Genomic DNA, 18,296 nt, shown 5'->3' with positions numbered 1-18,296 from the left:
ATCAACAGATTTTCGAATAGCGCCCGTTGTTGATATTCACTAAATAATTGGTCCGTAACAAAAAAGCTCATGAGTCTGTTCTTAAAAATTATTTTTTCGCAAAAGGATAATCATTTATATGAGTATATATTTTTCAACCGGAGGCCGGTCCCTCTTTCCAAAATGTGGCAATACTTTTATGAGTACATCCAAACATATCTGGAAAACAACCGTTTGTATGCATGAGTTGAATGAATGTGTCGGAGGATATATAATTGCTTTAGTGAATCAATTCCTTGATTATTGCAGTAGGTTACTAGATAAATGTCCACCAAAAATAAAAAGCATTATGAAACAACAACAGGACAGTGCGGTTTTGACCCATCATACGTCTCATCAGTGGGACTAGGCAGAACCATATCTTGTGATGCACAGTTTGGAACTTTTGGTGTAGTAATAAATATTACTGAAGTTTTTTCACAACACCAAATGGTGTTTCAATCACCTAGTGATTATCTTCAAGAAGAATATTGAACTGAATACTATACCATATATGTATACCATAAATACATCTGCTAGATACCTGCGTCTTAATCGTCTTAAATTAGTTTCACAACGTTGCTTTATCTTCTGGTCCCAAATTAATTTTACAATGTTGCCTCATCTGATAATCAGCTGAATCTTGATATATAAAATATTATTTCAATAAGCTATATAATGTTAGGTATTGATCCACCATCATTATTCATAATATCATTATGATTACTAATTTCTACACTCTCATTAGCATCTAGATGCCTGTTGTTGTTAACTTGTCTAAATAATCTCAATGAACCTAAAGTCTATGGACATTGTTTTGTTGCAAAATATGATAGGCGACTGATGATTTTTCAAGTTTTCCATCTTTCAGGTGTGCTAAGTGTTCCTTATATCTTATTTTAGTAGATCTTTCAGTATGTTCATCATATTTTGCCTCCCAGTCCCTACATTTAATTCCTTCAATTCCAGACTTTTCCGAATTCTCAACTTTGTTCGTTGGATTTTCTAAAAGGCTCTGTAGTGTATGACTTGTTTTAAATACTATCTTTATACCTAATTCCTTGAAAATATTTCCAAAATCTTCATATGTAGGTGATATGCACCTGAGATATATTCATCTTGGTATTCGTCGTTTCTGAAAGTCGAGATTTCTTTCATCCTCAACCCAAATTTTATCTTCCTTATAATATCACCTATAATACCCCTCGAGAAACCATTACTTTCTGCTATTTTCCGTATTGTCCTTTATTCTTTTGTGAACGTATTATATGTGTTAGAAAATATTAAAAGAAGATGCACAAGAAAATTCAGCACAGAAGCGCATTGTGAACTCAACCTTTCTTGAAGAACAAACCTAAGTAAGGAAATGCAATGACATCTCTCTTTACAAAGAAGCAATTTGTAAGGTTCACGGAATGTTCAATCCACGTACATCAGAGCTGAGCAAGGTTTTGTAAACATGTGTGCGTATTTGTAAGTTCCACAGAGTGTTCAATCGACGTTCATCCAAGCTGAACAAGGCTCTGAACGATGCAGTGGAGGACAAAGCACGAATTTCGGTTGGCAATCGATGTTGAAGCTTAGAATCTGCCTTGAGGCAGTGAAAATATATTTCATTTGAAATATTTTGTTTTCATGATTGTATCATTTGATGCATCCGTGTTATTTATGAATCACAATCGGATTTGATAAATACTTCATTTTATCACGAATAATGTATTTTATTGACTGAGATTATGATATGCTGATGGTTCAAAAATTGTATGACTCTACTCTGGCTCCATATTTTCACTGATTATATTATTTCTAATGCAACCAAAGTGATGATGTTTCTAGTGATACTGCCTTCCTTAGTTAATTTTGTTCATGTCATCGAAAATACATTACACTGATTGGATATTGATTTCAGCCAACTATTTTCACCGTAGTTACCTTTATCTTTGAAAATTACACTCATCCCACTTTTTGATGTGAAAAACATTCATTTCACGTAAAATTATGTGATTGTTGAAAAAAATTGATGTTTTTTTTTGGTGTCAACGATAAAAACTACTATGAAGTAAGATTTAGTAAGAATAATTTTTGCCAGAAAAATATCTATGATAAATTAGAACCAACGATATTTGGATCGTGAGTCGGGCACTCTTTCAAATGCGTCAGTTTGGCGCTAACTATTGATGTTTTGATCACACATTATTCATTTTTGAATTTTTTTTTTTTAGAAAGTTTAAGAAGACATCCAGTTATATCAGGATTTGAAAGAACTTGCACCGAAACGTATACTATCGAACCAGCAACTATAGACGAACCACCGCTGGTGATAGAAAAAGGTATATTAGTGTGGATTCCACTTTATTCGCTACATCATGATCCAGAATATTTTGAGAATCCATATAAATTTGATCCAGAACGATTCAACGATGAAAATAAAAATAAAATTGAACCATTCCAATATATGCCTTTTGGAATGGGACCGCGAAATTGCCCGAGTATCAGATTTGGAATAATAACGGTGAAAACTTTGATATTCTATCTTCTATTGAATTTTGAAATCTCTCCTAATGACAGAACACCAAATCCAATACAGTATCGCAAGAAGTCAATGTTTCTAGCACCTGAGAAACGCATATTTTTGAATATGACGAAACTGCATACCTAATGATATGGTGACATGCTTTGTCATCTAACTATCTAAATATTGCATTTAGCGAGCCCGGGAATGATTTGATTCATTGATATCAACCAGAATGTCTCTGTGTCTTTCTGAGGTGATAAAAGTATTGTTGGGTCAAAAATATTTGTTTAGTTGATAGTAATTTTTTCTATTATATTATGAACTGAATGCTTGAAACGCAAGTTTTAAAATACAAGAAATGCAGAAGATGCAGTTTATCTCTTTTGTCAAACCTCACATACTCTTTGATTGGAGTTTCTCAATCTGAATGATATATTTCAGTTTTTTCCAAGTCAAAGGTGATTGGAGCGATAATATTCTGAATATTTTTCATCGACCTTTTTTGGGTATTTGTTATCTTACACATTCTGAAAAATATAAAAATTATAAAGGAGAACTTTATACAAGTGTAGAAGGGCAGAGAAAAAATCTTCTATTTATCAGTAACTTGTCGTATTTAACAATTTTGTCTATCAAAAAAATTGTTAAGAAATAATGCAATACTCATCTTAACGTTTCGAAGGCCAAAATCTGCCTCCGTCTGCAGAAATAGACAAAAAAGTTCCAATATACTGGCAGTAATTCCTTTTTGATTATTTATTTCTTTACAGATGTCAAAGGAGTTTTGAAATATGATAAATGAAAAATGATATGAAATATGAAAAGTTTGTCCTTCTTCACTTGTGTAAAGTTCTCCATTATGATTTTTATATTTTTCAGATTATAGAAGGTAACAAATACCCAAAAAAGGTCGATGAAAAACTGATTTTTCATCACAAAAAAATGACTTTCGTTAAATGTTTTCAATACTTTTGAATTGTTGTAAACTCTACTTGGGAGTGGTATGTCTTTATAGTATTTTCTGAACGGAATTAGGAACTATAATTGAAATTTATTGAGTTTAGTATCTGAATATATGGTTTGTTTTCTCTTCGCATCTTCCATCAACATGTCACCTTCATGATTTCATTGCAAACCCATCCAAAAACATTTCCAGCCGTTTCTTGAAAATGAGCATCATTGTTTTTGTATGTTATAACTTTGAATGGGGTATGGAATTCAACTTTTTTTGGATAATAAATAATAACTATGAAAAGTGAGTTGATTTTTTTACCTGTCACACCCTTAAAGAATGTGAGAATTTGTCCATTATTTCCGCTTGTACTGGTATCGTCAAATGGTTCATCAGTAGCTTCCGAAAACTATATGGAGAAAATGATGAACTGGAAAGTAAGAATTGAATGGACATAACTTACGTAACTTCACAGTTTTATATATAATTTAATTTTCCATTCTCATAACTCATTGCAACCGATGAAGCTTGAATACCTCCAGAGGAAGAGTGTTCCAATAATTTCAAAACATTTTTTTTTAAATTCAACTAATCGAAATATCATTCAAATATTCCTTTATTTCGATTTTCAATTTATTTTTTTTTCAATTGATTTCAATACATCGTCAAGAGTTTTGACCCTAAAGCGTGTATACCTGTTTTTTGATAACCAGCCGTCGCTCCTCTGCAAAGGACGACCCTCAAAAGTTGAAACTTTTGTGAGCTAAGTATTAACGACGTCCTACTTATCAACGTGCGACCCCTAGTGCAGGAATGAATCAATACATCGGTTTCGCTACCAAACGAAATGCATTCTGGAAATATTATTTCAGGGATCTGGTTATCTGGTCAAAATATACACGAAATTGTGATCGGATAACAGAAACTCTGGCAAAGCTGAATTTTGGTAGAGACTTTGAATATACCGGTAGAAATGGAGTTTCAAAAGTCCTATAAATCGCATGTGTGCCAAAGAAGTTACTCAAGGTCGAAGGTCAGAATTTTTGATTATTTGATGGACTTTTGGATTTTTCTCGAAAAAGATTAGTTTTATCAAAGATACAGCAGACAAAAATTACAGATCACATACAGAAACTGTCTTCATACATTATTTTCTGAAGATAACAATTTCTACGGTATCGGCATTCTAAAAGTTGAAAGATTAACATGATATGCACACAAATGCGACGTATATAAATAGTCAGGCCCTGAATAATAATGAAAATGCCTATTTGGGTATTTCATATCTTTAAAATATATAATTATGAGAATATACACTCAAAGGAAACTAAATCCCTTCTACCCGTTTGGACTTGATCAAAAAGTGCCTACTCTATTCTCCGAGTTGAATGTTCCTTCCGAGTGGATACACGTGTTTATTGCTAACGTCTTCTATTACATTTTGTACCAAATGAAATTTTTAAAAAATTTCACATTTGTGTTTAATTTGCAATAAACGTTTGACTTTTTTTTTTCATAAACAACACTTCACTATTTGATCTCCACAAACTTTTAGACGCTCTGAGAGCGGTGCCCATGTGAAAATGGCGATTCACGTTGGATTTGAATCGCTGGAGATGAAATTCATTCGGAGAAACGTTCTCGAGAAGTTCATTTCACATACACGCAGTTCTTCAAATGAGTGAGTTCATAAGCAGTGCAGTTTGAGGTGTACTGAGTTGAACCTCAGAACGATGAGCAGCCACAGTCCGTCACGTATTTCTGATATGAACCGCTCTTGGTGGAATCACATGTGCCAAGTGACTTGAACACCTACCGTTAAAGTATGTATGAAAGAGAGACAAATCTCCAACCTTTCTTCGATGTTCCGGACTATTGAGATTGCAATTGATGTTCGAGTCTCCAATCGAGCTGATGGCATTTTTCTGGATAGAATCCAGCGGCTTCAGGGTATGCTTAGGGGCAAAGCTCCATACATGAAAACAATACTCTAAAGAAGTTCTGATCTGAGCTTTATGAAGCATCAATAGTGTGCAGTTTTCTGGTGCGGAACAGTGTTCTGAACTTTTGAGAAGCAGCCTTTGCAATTCAAGCGACATGTTTGTGCCAAGTTATTGGTGTCCATTTTAATCCCCTTCAACCTTATCGAAGTAGAAAGCGGAATTATCTGTGCTTTCTGGAGAAAACCGATGCCTGTGTCTTTGTGGCATTGAATTGAACCTGGTTACTTTAACTCCAATTTGAAATAATTTCTAGATGCTCATTAAAATATGCAACCTCCTGTGGTGGAGATGTTCGTCTGCAGACGATGTCCTGGAGTTCAAATGGAATGACGAGACAAATGTCCTGTCGTCATCGAAGCAATATATTGGATTTCCGATATTTTGTTAATATACAATAAAAAGAGGGTTGGAGACAATATAGGCTGAACGAGAACAATCTTTCAACATAGAGGGAAAACCCCTTTTTTTTAAACAGGCTGAAAAATAAACAAAATACTGAACAGATGACTTGTTGACTAGACTAAACGTTGTCGAAAAGTAATTTTCGGCATGGTGGATTCTAGTGTGAGAAATGTGGGTGATGCCTTCACCAGAAAATCAACTGTGGATTGGTATGTAAGTTGTTCAACTGGTAGATTTGCTTTTTTCGCTGTTCGATAAATTCAGTTGTGAAATTTCAACGCATATGATAATTGAATAATCTTTGATGGAATAGATGAAGACAGTTGAAAGTATGTTTCGACAAAAAAAAACACAAAAAAAATAAACGGATGAACTATACTATCTTCTTCTTCGAAAAAACTCTCAGTCACTATTTCTGCAATTGCAAAAAAGTGGCTGTAGAAGATTAGGATTGTTGTGTTAACCAGTGTGCATTAATTGCCAAGGCAGTCATGATCGAATGTTTAGATAAATTCAATACATGGAGATTCATGTGATATCGAAAAAAAACACATCTTATCAATCTTCAGTTGAACAATTCATGAACATCCAGTGAGGTGAAGAGAAATTAGAAATCGAAGAAGACATGACTGTTGCTGTCGGAATTGAAGTGAATCAGATCAATATAAAAACAGAAATCAGAACTGAAGTTGAAATCGATTACCTTTATCAATATCAAAATCGATAATTTCGGTATTTTCCGAAAAAACTCCGTTACAAAAGATCGTAGAGTAGGCCTTCCAGAAGAAGAACGTTGAGAAAACACGCCACGTATGCTACCCCACAGGTGATGTGCAAATGTGTGCCAATATATAATTTTTGTAGATATTTTTTGGTATACAATATTTTATATACAATATATATATATTCGATAAAATTAGCCGTTTTCGAAAAGTTTCAACTCTAACCTTGAAAAATTTCTTAAGCAAACATGGAATCTATAGGGACTTCTGCTACTTTATCGTCTCTGGTCTCTACCAAAATTCAGCTCCACCGGAATTTTTTGTTATTTGAAATGTATATTTTGACCGGGCTAACGATGAGCGTTTTTAGCTTATAATCATGTTTTCAGGTACTCGTATCTATTCTTCTTTATCAGTGCTTCATATAATATAATAATTTCGATCATATGACCATTTATCTACTTAAATGAATTATAACAAACTAATTTTCACATTAGAAAACAGGGGGTAAGAATTCAATTCTATTTGTTTATTTCGTACATTTTTTGAAATCCCTAAGCTATCAATTGAGCGTTCCAAAAGATCGAGTTTCAAATCTTTCTTTTCCCAAATGTAATACCTACATCATAGTCGTGGCTGGACTCATGCCTCTCTGCCAAGAGATAATTTGCAAATGTGAAATCAGTCTTCACATTCAAGAACCTACGCCTACGTTCTTCTATTATGTGTTGGAAAGTTATTCCCGTTTGCCCATTATTGGCAAAATTGTTAATCTAGAGAATCTCTGGAAGCAAAAGATGTACAGTTTTCTACTTCCGAAAGGGGATGAAGCAAATGGGGATGAAGCAAAATGGGATATTGAACAGTTGACTCGAAAGTTCAGGAATATATATATAAAAGTAAAGCTCTAGTAGCTCATGGAGAATGGGATCAGCAAAAATATGATTAGATATCTTGATGAAAAATGAGAGATAAAACTTTCTATCTTTTTTCAACACTTATATTTGTAATTACCGCTACTGCAGTTTCATCATATAAGGATATTTTCAAACGGAATTTAACTGTATTCGTTTGAAAATGTTCTCATAGGACAAAACCGTTAGTTACAAATGCAAGTGGTGAAAAAACATTGTGAGTTTCATTTTCCATTTTTCATGATGATCTTCTACCACGTAGGCTACATCTATCAATTCACATATCTGTTTAAAAAAATCTGTTTTTCCGTTAATCAGTTGTCGCCCCCATACGAACGAAAACTCTCAGAAGTTGAGAAACTTGTGCGACCTAAGGACTAACGAGGTCTTACCTTTTAAAGTGTGATTCCTAACACGGTTATAATCAGTTAAAATAACGCAACCGGTACCTGAATTCAAAAAAGTATTTTTCAGGACCATACTTTGTTCAAATTAATAATCGATTGACTCATCACTTGTAAATATATAATATTTGTCAGTTGCTTTGGTTCCGTCATCATCACATCCATCGAAAATAACTTCAACATTGGTGTCACAGTGAATATTTGTTATTCAATGTATATATAATTGATAGAAGAAAAATATAAGTCACCGGAAACTGAACTTCTGATATAATTACCATACATTTTTTCTAACAAAAGTTCCTTCCTTCTTCCAAATTATAAAAATCCAAATATCAAAATCGAAGCTGTTTCTGAGGACTTCCAAAGATTGACTGTTTCAGTATACACTGACGTGACTGGCAAATGGGGTGTATATTTTCATCCTACTGCATCCTGAGTGCCGATATTTGGATAACTGCACTGAGTTGAATTTCTGGTAACACCTATGATGAGAAATGACTATTTGTACCTAGAATTAGTCACCGATATTTTTATTACAATTACATATTAAGTCACTTACGTCCGCGGATTTTATACTAGTAGCAACAAAAACTTCTTTGGTTTCATCACTGTTCAGGGGTCACTCAACAATTAATTTCTATATGGTATTTTGGTTATCAATTATATCTTAAGTGTCATGCTTTTACGAGAAAGGGATATTCATTGAGGCTGGCACAATTTATCAACTTTTATTTCAGGTAATAACTATGGATGAATATTACTGAAGATTTGTCTCAACATCAAACTGTTATTTTTAACACTTCGGCACGTGTTTCAATCACCAAGTGATTATGTTCAAGAGAGAGATTGAACTTCAAGACTTCAAGATTGAACTTCAGAAGGAAGATTAATCTTTCTTTTGAAGATGCTCACTTAGTATTTGGAACACGTGTTGAGGTCTTGATAATAACGGTTTGGTGTTGGGAAAAAATTCAGTAATATTTACTACTAGACAAAAGGTTTTCAACAGTGCATTACAAAAATGAAAATGAATAAAACAAACTACTCAAACATAGTATCAGTCAGCAACATTGTTATCATAATCACATATGAAGTCATTAACGTCAGCGGATATAATACTAGTAACACCACAAACATCTTTGGTGTCATCACTGTTCAGAGTAGTTCTACAATTAGTTTCTCCATGACCTCTATCACCACATGAATCCCCGAAATAAACATTACTGCTTATATTTTCCATGTTCGTATTCGTGAATATAACTTCCTTTTCAAATGGAGAACTTCCGTTTCTGGTAGTAGATTCAGATGTATTCAATTTCTTGCAACAACATCCAAATAAAAATGTTATCAGAGTTATGAGTAGAATAGCTATGCTGAGAGGGATGAAAATTATATTTAAATTCATCGTCCTGATTGATTCACCTTATTTTTCTTTTGAATATTTCTCAACGAATCAGTATTGTATTCAATCATTGGTCTCTCCTCATCCTTAGTGAAATCCTAGAAAAATATAAAAGTTTTTAAATTGATATCGTCAATAAATTCACGTTCAGTAAACTGATTCAATTCATATTTTTTTCATAACTCACTAGATACCATAATAGCTAGTTATGATATGAGTGTTGGAAGTAAGGTTTTATTTTATGAGTGAAGAAGTTTTCGAAACGAGTGTTTCTAATTGAGCAATTTTACGAACAAAAGAAAACTTACTTTTAACACAAATATTTTACATATTGTAGAAGTGTCTTGTTTTCAAATAGATAAATTTAATATTTCTATAAAAACACATTCAAAGTTCGTGCTGGGGTTTAATGTATTGTATAATGAAGAAAAATAGTGAGAAATTGTGTGTTAATGACGATATTGATGAGGCTGCAAAAAGAGCTTCAAATGAATTGCTACCAAAATAATCGGCTCAGAAAATCGTGTTAAAAATACTTTCAACACTAATGTTGAAGATATTTTCAACACGCTACTTTGTAAACGTCATCTTTTAATACTCTTGACAACCATTAAAAATGTCACTTTTAATGACAGTTGAACAAAAATATTTTTTCTGCGCGGAACCGAAAACAAATACATTTCGAAATAATTTCAAAACATATTCATCGCGGAAAAAATGCAAAAACATGTCGATTAAATTCAAGAGGGACATATATATCTTAAATTCAACTGTCATAAGCCCTCTCGGCCCCTTTGTGGCCATCACTCTTAACTTTTCATTTCGACGCCTTCCTGCAAAAAGAAGAACTTTGAATTGAAGGGGTTATATTTTCAGGAGTGATAAATTTTTGGGAAAGTTTTTGGCTTTTTTTGTATCAAGATGGAGTAGTAGAAAGCCAAAAACTTCCTTTCCCAAAAAAGAAGAACTGTTCCGTATTTCAAATTATGATAATTTATTTTAACAAAAATCAAAATAATTCACATCATATGAACTTGATAAATTGATAAACATTCATGATTTCAATAATTTCAAACTAATTTCATTCACGATTATTGCTCGAACTCATCGACATCAACTGAAATATTAGGTAGTTTACTGATCGATAGAGAATTTTTCAATCCATTTAACGTTGCTGTACATTTGCTTCAAATTTTAATATTTGACTCTTCTCAGCTCTTTTCATATGATTTATTTGAACAATTTTTCACCAATTTTTTTTTACGGATTTTGATCGAACTAATGCGCTGCCAAAACAGCTGGCATTTGCCAATAAGAGTGTTGATGAACGTACTGTTCCACGTTGGTTTGCAAAATTCTATTCCGGGGATTTTAGCCTCGAGGATGAGCCCCGGAGCACAGTATTTCGAGGATTCGAGGACTTTCGTGGACACTGACCCAACAAAAATGGTGTGTGAGATAGCGAAAGAACTGGAATTCAGGTTCCATGTGGTTTTTGATGGTTCAATACGTACTGGAAAAGTAAAAAACTAGAAGAGTGAGTGTCGCATGATTCGAACGATCGATAGAAATTGTCACAGTTGTCCTTCGCGCAACCAAAAAGATCTTTTAAAAGCGGATCGTCATGTGTAATGAAGAGTGGATCCTCTACGACAACAGAAGAGCTTATCGGTGAGAAGAGACACCGATAAGTCACCCAGGCACTTTTCAAAGGCAAAAACCCATCAATGAAGACCATAGTTACTGTATGGTGAAACAATCTAGCAAGGTTAATAGAGTCATGCTGCTGGAAAATAATTCAATGAAAATCAAAAAATTAATAGATGGGTACTTTTTGATCATTCCCATATTGATTTCAATTCAAGAGCCACCGGTATACAGCTGTTTCAGCCTATTGGGCATCGTCAGTACCGGGCAGGCGGTCCTCGATTGAAGATAAAAAGAGAAAAATCAAGAAAGTACTTGATAAAAATAGCTGACGATGCCCAATAGGCTGAAACAGCTGTATACCGGCTCTTGAATTGAAATCAATATGGGAATGATCAGAGAGTACTTATCTATTCATATTTTGATTTTTATGGAATTATTTTCCATCAGCTTGACTGCATTAACTTCTCTCGATTCAATATCATTTCTAGAAACATGTGGATTCGTTTTCCGATGGCATTTCAGGTTAGCTTCCCAAATTTCTGCTACCGCAGTTGTCGGTTGATTGGTCAAACCACCAACACTGACATAAAAACTTGTCAAGTGGACTTGGGTGTCACACCAATAGGTGGTTCCACTTATATTTCGCTTGCGTTTACGCAGCTTTTTTTATCAAGTACTTTTCTGGTTTTTCAGATTTTGTCTTCAATCGAGGACCGCCTGCCCGGTACTGACGATATCCAATAGGCTGAAACAGCTGTCTACCGGTGGCTCTCAAGTTGAAATCAATATGAGAATGATCAGAGAGTACTTATCTATTCATATTTTCATTTCAGGTTACCTTCCCAAATTTCTGCTACCGCAGTTGTCGATTGATTGGTCAAACCACCAACACTGACATAAAAACTTGTCAAGTTGACTTGGGTGTCACACCAATAGGTGGTTCCACTTATGTTTCGCTTGCGTTCACGCAGCTTTTTTATCAAGTACTTTTCTGGTTTTTCACATTTTGTTTTCAATCGAGGACCACCTGCCCGGTACTGACGATGCCCAATAGGCTGAAACAGCTGTCTACCGGTGGCTCTCAAGTTGAAATCAATATGAGAATGATCAGAGAGTACTTATCTATTCATATTTTGATTTTTATGGAATTATTTTTCAGCAGCTTGACTGCATTAACCTTTATCGATTTAATATCATTTCTAGAAACATGTGGATTCGTCTTCCGATGGCATTTCAGGTTACCTTCCCAAATTTCTGCTACCGCAGTTGTCGGTTGATTGGTCAAACCACCAACACTGACATAAAACTTATCAAGTTGACTTGGGTGTCACACCAATAGGTGGTTTCATTCATGTTTAGCTTGCGTTTACGCAGATATTTTTATCAAGTACTTCTCTGGCGTTTCACATTTTGTCTTCAATTGGGGAACCTTCATTTCTTTTGGATTTCGTCCTGTACTATACTTTGAAAACTTGGATATAAGTGAGACAAATGAGATTTTGTCGAAACGTCGGTGAAATTAGAAATAATATCACATACACGGATCAAATACCCGGAAAAACCAGACACTCAATAAATTTCATATTATATATATATATATATATATATATATATATATATATATATATATATATATAAATTGGATAATGTTAGCGACTGGAGAAATGTATGGTAAAATGGATTAACAGGGTCTCTCAGCTTTCGCTTCTAATGGGAAGCTTCTTCAGGGCAGTAAAAATGAGTGAAAAACAATAAATTGAAGTGTGTGTGTTTGTGGTTATAGGTACATGTTAACTTTTATGTCAATTTATATCTTCAATTTATTGTTTTTCACTCATTTTTACTGCCCTGAAGAAGCTTCCCATTAGAAGCGAAAGCTTGGCAAAGTAAAGCAGAGTTTGATTTTTGATTTTCTGACTGAGAGACCCTGTTAATCCATTTCACCATATATATATATATATATATATATATATATATATATATATATATATATATATATATATATATATATATATATATATATATATATATATGGTGAAATGGATTAACAGGGTCTCTCAGCTTTCGCTTCTAATGGGAAGCTTCTTCAGGGCAGTAAAAATGAGTGAAAAACAATAAATTGAAGTGTGTGTGTTTGTGGGTTTGTCGAACCCACAAAAAAAATCGTATAGGTACATGTTAACTTTTACTTCAATTTATATCTTCAATTTATTGTTTTTCACTCATTTTTACTGCCCTGAAGAAGCTTCCCATTAGAAGCGAAAGCTTGGCAAAGTAAAGCAGTGTTTGATTTTTGATTTTCTGACTGAGAGACCCTGTTAATCCATTTCACCATATATATATATATATATATATATATATATATATATATATATATATATATATATATATATATATATATATATATATATATATATATATATATATATATATATATATATATATATATATATATATATATATATATATATATATATATATATACATATATGCGCGGTGTCACCACCGTGCATATATACATATGCACGGTGTCACCAATAGGAGCTAACCGCACATTTGTGGTTTCAATTAGAAGACCTAGCATTCCCAGGCATCATCTAACATCACTACGTAGGCAGCTATAGCTACCTGCGTCACTTCCGGGTCCAGGATATAAATACAGAGACAAAGATGTTATTGAGTGTGTATGATATAAATCAAAAGGGAATATTTATGGACAGAACACTCAAAAAATTGAGGCAAACCGCGGACACGTGTTTCTGGCTATTGGCCTCATCAGCGCGGTGCAGCCAATTGCAAAGATGGACAACAACTGGTTACCAAAAATAAAAAACTTCACATATACACGGTGTCACCAACAGGAGCTAACCGCACATTTGTGGTTTCAATTAGAAGACCTAGCATTTCCAGGCATCATCTAACATCACCACGTAGGCAGCTATAGCTACCTGCGTGACTTCCGGGTCCAGGATATAAATACAGGGATAAAGATGTTATCGAGTGTATATGATATAAATCAAAAGGAAACATTTATGGACAGAACACTCCTAAATTGAAATCAATGTGGGAATGATCAAAAAGTAGGTACTTATCTATTTATTTTTTGATTTTCATGGAATTATTTTCTCCAGCAGCTTGACTGCATTAACCTTTCTAGATTTTATATATATACATGTATATATATATATATATATATATATATATATATATATATATATATATATATATATATATATATATATATATATATATATGATCCTATGCTACCCGTTTCCAGACAGTCGCAACTGTCTCTACAAGTATTCCTGAGAAGAAAGGATACTGGCGATATCAATATGCACTGAAATACACCTCGTCTGAAAGTGATCTGCTCTGTCAACACTCTAGTTTGAGCAGGTGGAGATTCCTTCAGAGCGATTTGATTTCAATACTCTATTGTTATAAGGGTTGACATCAGTGGGCATAACATCGAGTCAAACCCCACTACTAGGAACCGAGTGTGGAGTTTACAGGGTGGCTAAACTTGTAGACCCATGGGCTCGTTCAAACAATAACTTTTTTGCAACTGTTTCCCATTTTTTTTTAATAATTAACAATCCAAAACAGTTTGATGTATATACAAATTAAATGGATATTCAGAAGCTATCATCGGTTATGCACCTGAATAATTATAACCGTTTTTGCATATACTATTTCTAACGGTATACTGTATTGAGAAAGTCGATAAGCCTTATTTCATTACAGTGGTCAAAGAATTGTCGATATGAGCATTTACTCAATGCATACCTGGCAAGCATACTTCCATCCCTGTATCTACTCCTTTCCTATTCATTCATTCATTTGAATTGATAATTTTTGTCACATGTCTTCATTTCTCAATGTAGGCTGTCTGTTCGAAAAATAAGGTGAGTTTTAATTTTTATTTTAAATAGTTATTTATTTATTCATCAATTTCAATGTTGTCTTCTTCGAAGTTGTTTTCCTCAGTTATGAAAAACTCACGCCAGCTTTTTTTCCAATTCTTGAAGCAGTTCTGGAATGCACTTTTCGGTATTTCCTTGAGCTCTCTGAGTGATTCGGTTTATATTTCCTCAATCGTCGCAAAACGCCGTCCTTCCATGAGTTTCTTCAATCTTGGGTGAAGCAAACAGTCTCAAGGGGGAAAATCTGCTATATACGATGGCTAAGGCATGATTACGGTGTTGTTTTTGGCCAAAAAATCACGAACAAGCAATGAAAAGTTAGCAGGTGCATTATCGTGATGCATTTTTCTACAATACTAAACGATTTCTTCGTATTCGCAAGCGGCGTATAACTTCAATATGATACGCCTCATTACCGTATGGCCATGTGGCAGAGCTACTGATGTACTACGACACGGTAATCGAAAAAACAGTGAGCAAAACTTTGACACTTGATCGAATTCGGCGTGCTTTTTATGGTCTTGGCTCTCCTGGGCCCTTCCATTGGGACGATTAAAGATTGGTTTAGATTTTGTAGTCAATATACCCACGATTAGTCACCAGTTATGATCCTTTCGAACGAATTGAGTAATTTTGCGATTTTGAAACGAACTTAACTTTGCTTCCACACGCTTCATGTGATTTGACGATTCTCCGTAAAAATTTCCTTCAATTTTTTTGGGAAAGGAAGGTTTTGGCTTTCTACCTCTCCATCTTGATAGAAGAGTGTTTTTTTATAATATTATCCGTATTTGGTACTGATGAGCGAATAAGGCAAGTGTCTTATGGTGAAACTTACGGGTGTCTACCATTGAAGATGACAGTGTTCCATGTAAGTGAAATTTTACTTCTTTCATCGATTATATTGTTCAGGAATCCCGTAAATGATATCTGATTCGATTTCATCACGACTATTAGAATACAAACAGAATACAAAAAATATTTCTCATATAATTCAACTTTGATATGAAATAATTTGTTTCGAAAGTTTTTTTCTTTAATTCAAAAGTTTTTTGAAAAAAGCTGTTTCGAAAGGGATTTTCGTTTCAGTTTGTGTCTGAAAGTTACTCCTTTGCATGATCTACACATCTTTGTATAGAGTTAATTTTCCGAAATTGGTTGTTTCCCCCTTTCTTTGGAAGATTCCTAAATTTTTTGTATCACTGGTAGACATTGATGTTTCGCCGTAAGACACTTGACTTAGGCAAACAAAAAAAATTGTTTCATACAGGTACTTGCATTTTCTTCGGAATATTCAAGGTATTTCTGTTTTCAAAACTACAAACGGTTTACAAAAAACTCAATGAATGAACATACGAGTAGTTATATTTTTTCGTGAGGTTTACATTTCGACTAACTGTGTGAAAATGAATATCTCATTGATAATGAAACGAGGAATTGAAGATAAAAAGCAATTGGGAATTTGTGTCCATCTCTGATATTTGTCAAAAAAACTTCTTGAAATTCATAATTGATGTGAGTTTCCATGGATAAAACATGTTTGCAAACAGAAAAGAGCATCTTATCGAAAGTTCTACAATTTTTTGAAGAAAAGCAAAGTTTATTGTTTCTGTGTTGTGGATATTTATGAATAAAGATCACTGACTGATCAGACGTATTGATTTTCTGCAGTAGTGACAAATTTTCATATAAAGTAGTTTGCTGAAACTACATTTTTTTCAAAATTGTACGAAATATTACATCACATCAAATGCACATACAAATCACCTCGAACCTATGTCTCTATTCTGGGATGATTTTCAGACACATTCTGAACAAATCTATTAATTTTTTTCCAATGAACCTCTTACTATGGACCTATCAATGGGATGCGTGTTCGGATATTTATCTATGAAAATATGTCAAGTTCCTTATCGTCGCCGATAACCCCGCTCAAGCTCACCCAATGAATTGTTGAGTTTTCATTGATGGAACTTTCAACTTCTTCAGCAGTTATCAGAATGTTGATAACAAAATACTCCTGCTGTTAACATTATCGACCTCATTTCCACATTGGACTCGAAACGAGTAAAAACAACAATATTTTCTTCAACTTGAATAACAAAAAATCAATTCGAATGTTCTTGATACATCATCCATATCATTATGTTTCATTCAATTTATTTTGCAAGTTTTTTCCAACTACAATATTCAACAATTATTTTAGCTCTCGGAATATTATCATAGTAGACTCACCAATATAATATTCGTGATGATTTCATCCCAACTAATTATTTCACTTTGAACACAATTTCTTTGCTAATGAAACATCACATGGGTTTCAGATGTAATATGTCCGACTAACCTGATAAAGAAATTGCCGTACATTACACAAATCACTATTGAATAGGATTTCCCACTTCCCATCCGTTGAGTCATCATTCACTTCCTTATCTTTTTTTCTGATAAATATACTCATGAATCGAAAGAAAACATTTCGCAGAAATTGTTTGCCACAATTTCAGATCAATAATACTCTTGAGGAGTTTGTGAAAGCTTCAGGTACTTTTTCTCAATTATACAGAGTGTAACATAAGCACATTGAAATACTCAAGTGAGGTATTCTAAGACGATTCACAAAAAAAAGTCTATATGAACTTGTGTCCGGAAATGCTCCGTTTCGGAGAAACGGAGTATTGAAATTGAATTTTTTTTTGTTCTTTTTTTTTGAAATACCTTTCGGGTAATCATAATTATGTTTGAATTTTTATGTGACATCTAGAGGACACTGCGTCATTATTTATTTCAAATTGCCTTAATTTTTGCGACAGTAAACGTTTGGTACTTTCCAAGAAAAAACCTAATTCTCAGACCAAGTAAAAGGGGTACATTTCTCCAATAACGCTGGAGGTGATCGTTTTCAAGATATATATATATATATATATATATATATATATATATATATATATATATATACCTATATATATATAGGTATATATATATATATACCTATATATAATTTTCAATACCGATGCATATGGCTCAGCTACTAGGTTGCCAATATGATAGATCTTGTCAAAATAAGAACTTTTTCCTTTGAAATGTTTATCAAAATATGAATCGTTTTCGAGATACAAATTGTTGAAATTTTTCAAAACATGGTTGGTTTCTGTCATAAGTTCCTTTGTCATTTCAGTTATTTGTATTTCAAAGACAAATAATTGATGAACATTTTGTGAGAAATTGTTATTTATTTTGACGAGATCCACTACATACTCAGTTTTTGTAATGTTCTCAGCAACTTCATTTAGCGCCCTAGCAGCTAAGTAATATGCATCGATATAGAAAATTATAAATATCTCGAAAACGATCATCTCTAGCATTGTTGTGAAAATGTACTTTTTTACTTGGA

At 33.4% G+C, this 18,296-nt stretch overlaps 1 protein-coding gene and 1 long non-coding RNA gene across 2 annotated transcripts in view; one reads left to right on the top strand and one right to left on the bottom strand.

Annotated features, from left to right (window-relative positions):
- LOC111512159 (cytochrome P450 9e2) overlaps window positions 1-3,788 on the top strand; it is a 46,434-nt gene extending 42,646 nt beyond the window's left edge. The window contains exon 7 of the mRNA XM_023168261.2: window positions 2,241-3,788. Coding sequence (XP_023024029.2) covers window positions 2,241-2,677 — 437 coding nt within the window. The 3' untranslated portion in view covers window positions 2,678-3,788. The remainder of the gene's footprint in view (window positions 1-2,240) is intronic.
- A 4,856-nt stretch (window positions 3,789-8,644) lies between these two features.
- On the bottom strand, window positions 8,645-17,620 carry LOC141486070 (uncharacterized). Its single transcript, XR_012467629.1, has 2 exons — window positions 17,141-17,620; window positions 8,645-9,430 (listed from the first exon to the last, which is right to left on the bottom strand). It is a non-coding gene; the product is annotated as an uncharacterized lncRNA (long non-coding RNA).
- Between the last annotated feature and the right edge of the window lie 676 nt (window positions 17,621-18,296).

The sequence above is a fragment of the Leptinotarsa decemlineata genome, unplaced genomic scaffold (assembly GCF_025532065.1).
Source record: "Leptinotarsa decemlineata unplaced genomic scaffold, Ldec_3_MD MMD2_tig00026345_RagTag_RagTag, whole genome shotgun sequence".
NCBI classification, from domain to species: Eukaryota; Metazoa; Arthropoda; class Insecta; order Coleoptera; family Chrysomelidae; genus Leptinotarsa; species Leptinotarsa decemlineata.
This window is presented reverse-complemented; position numbering and strand designations above follow the sequence as displayed.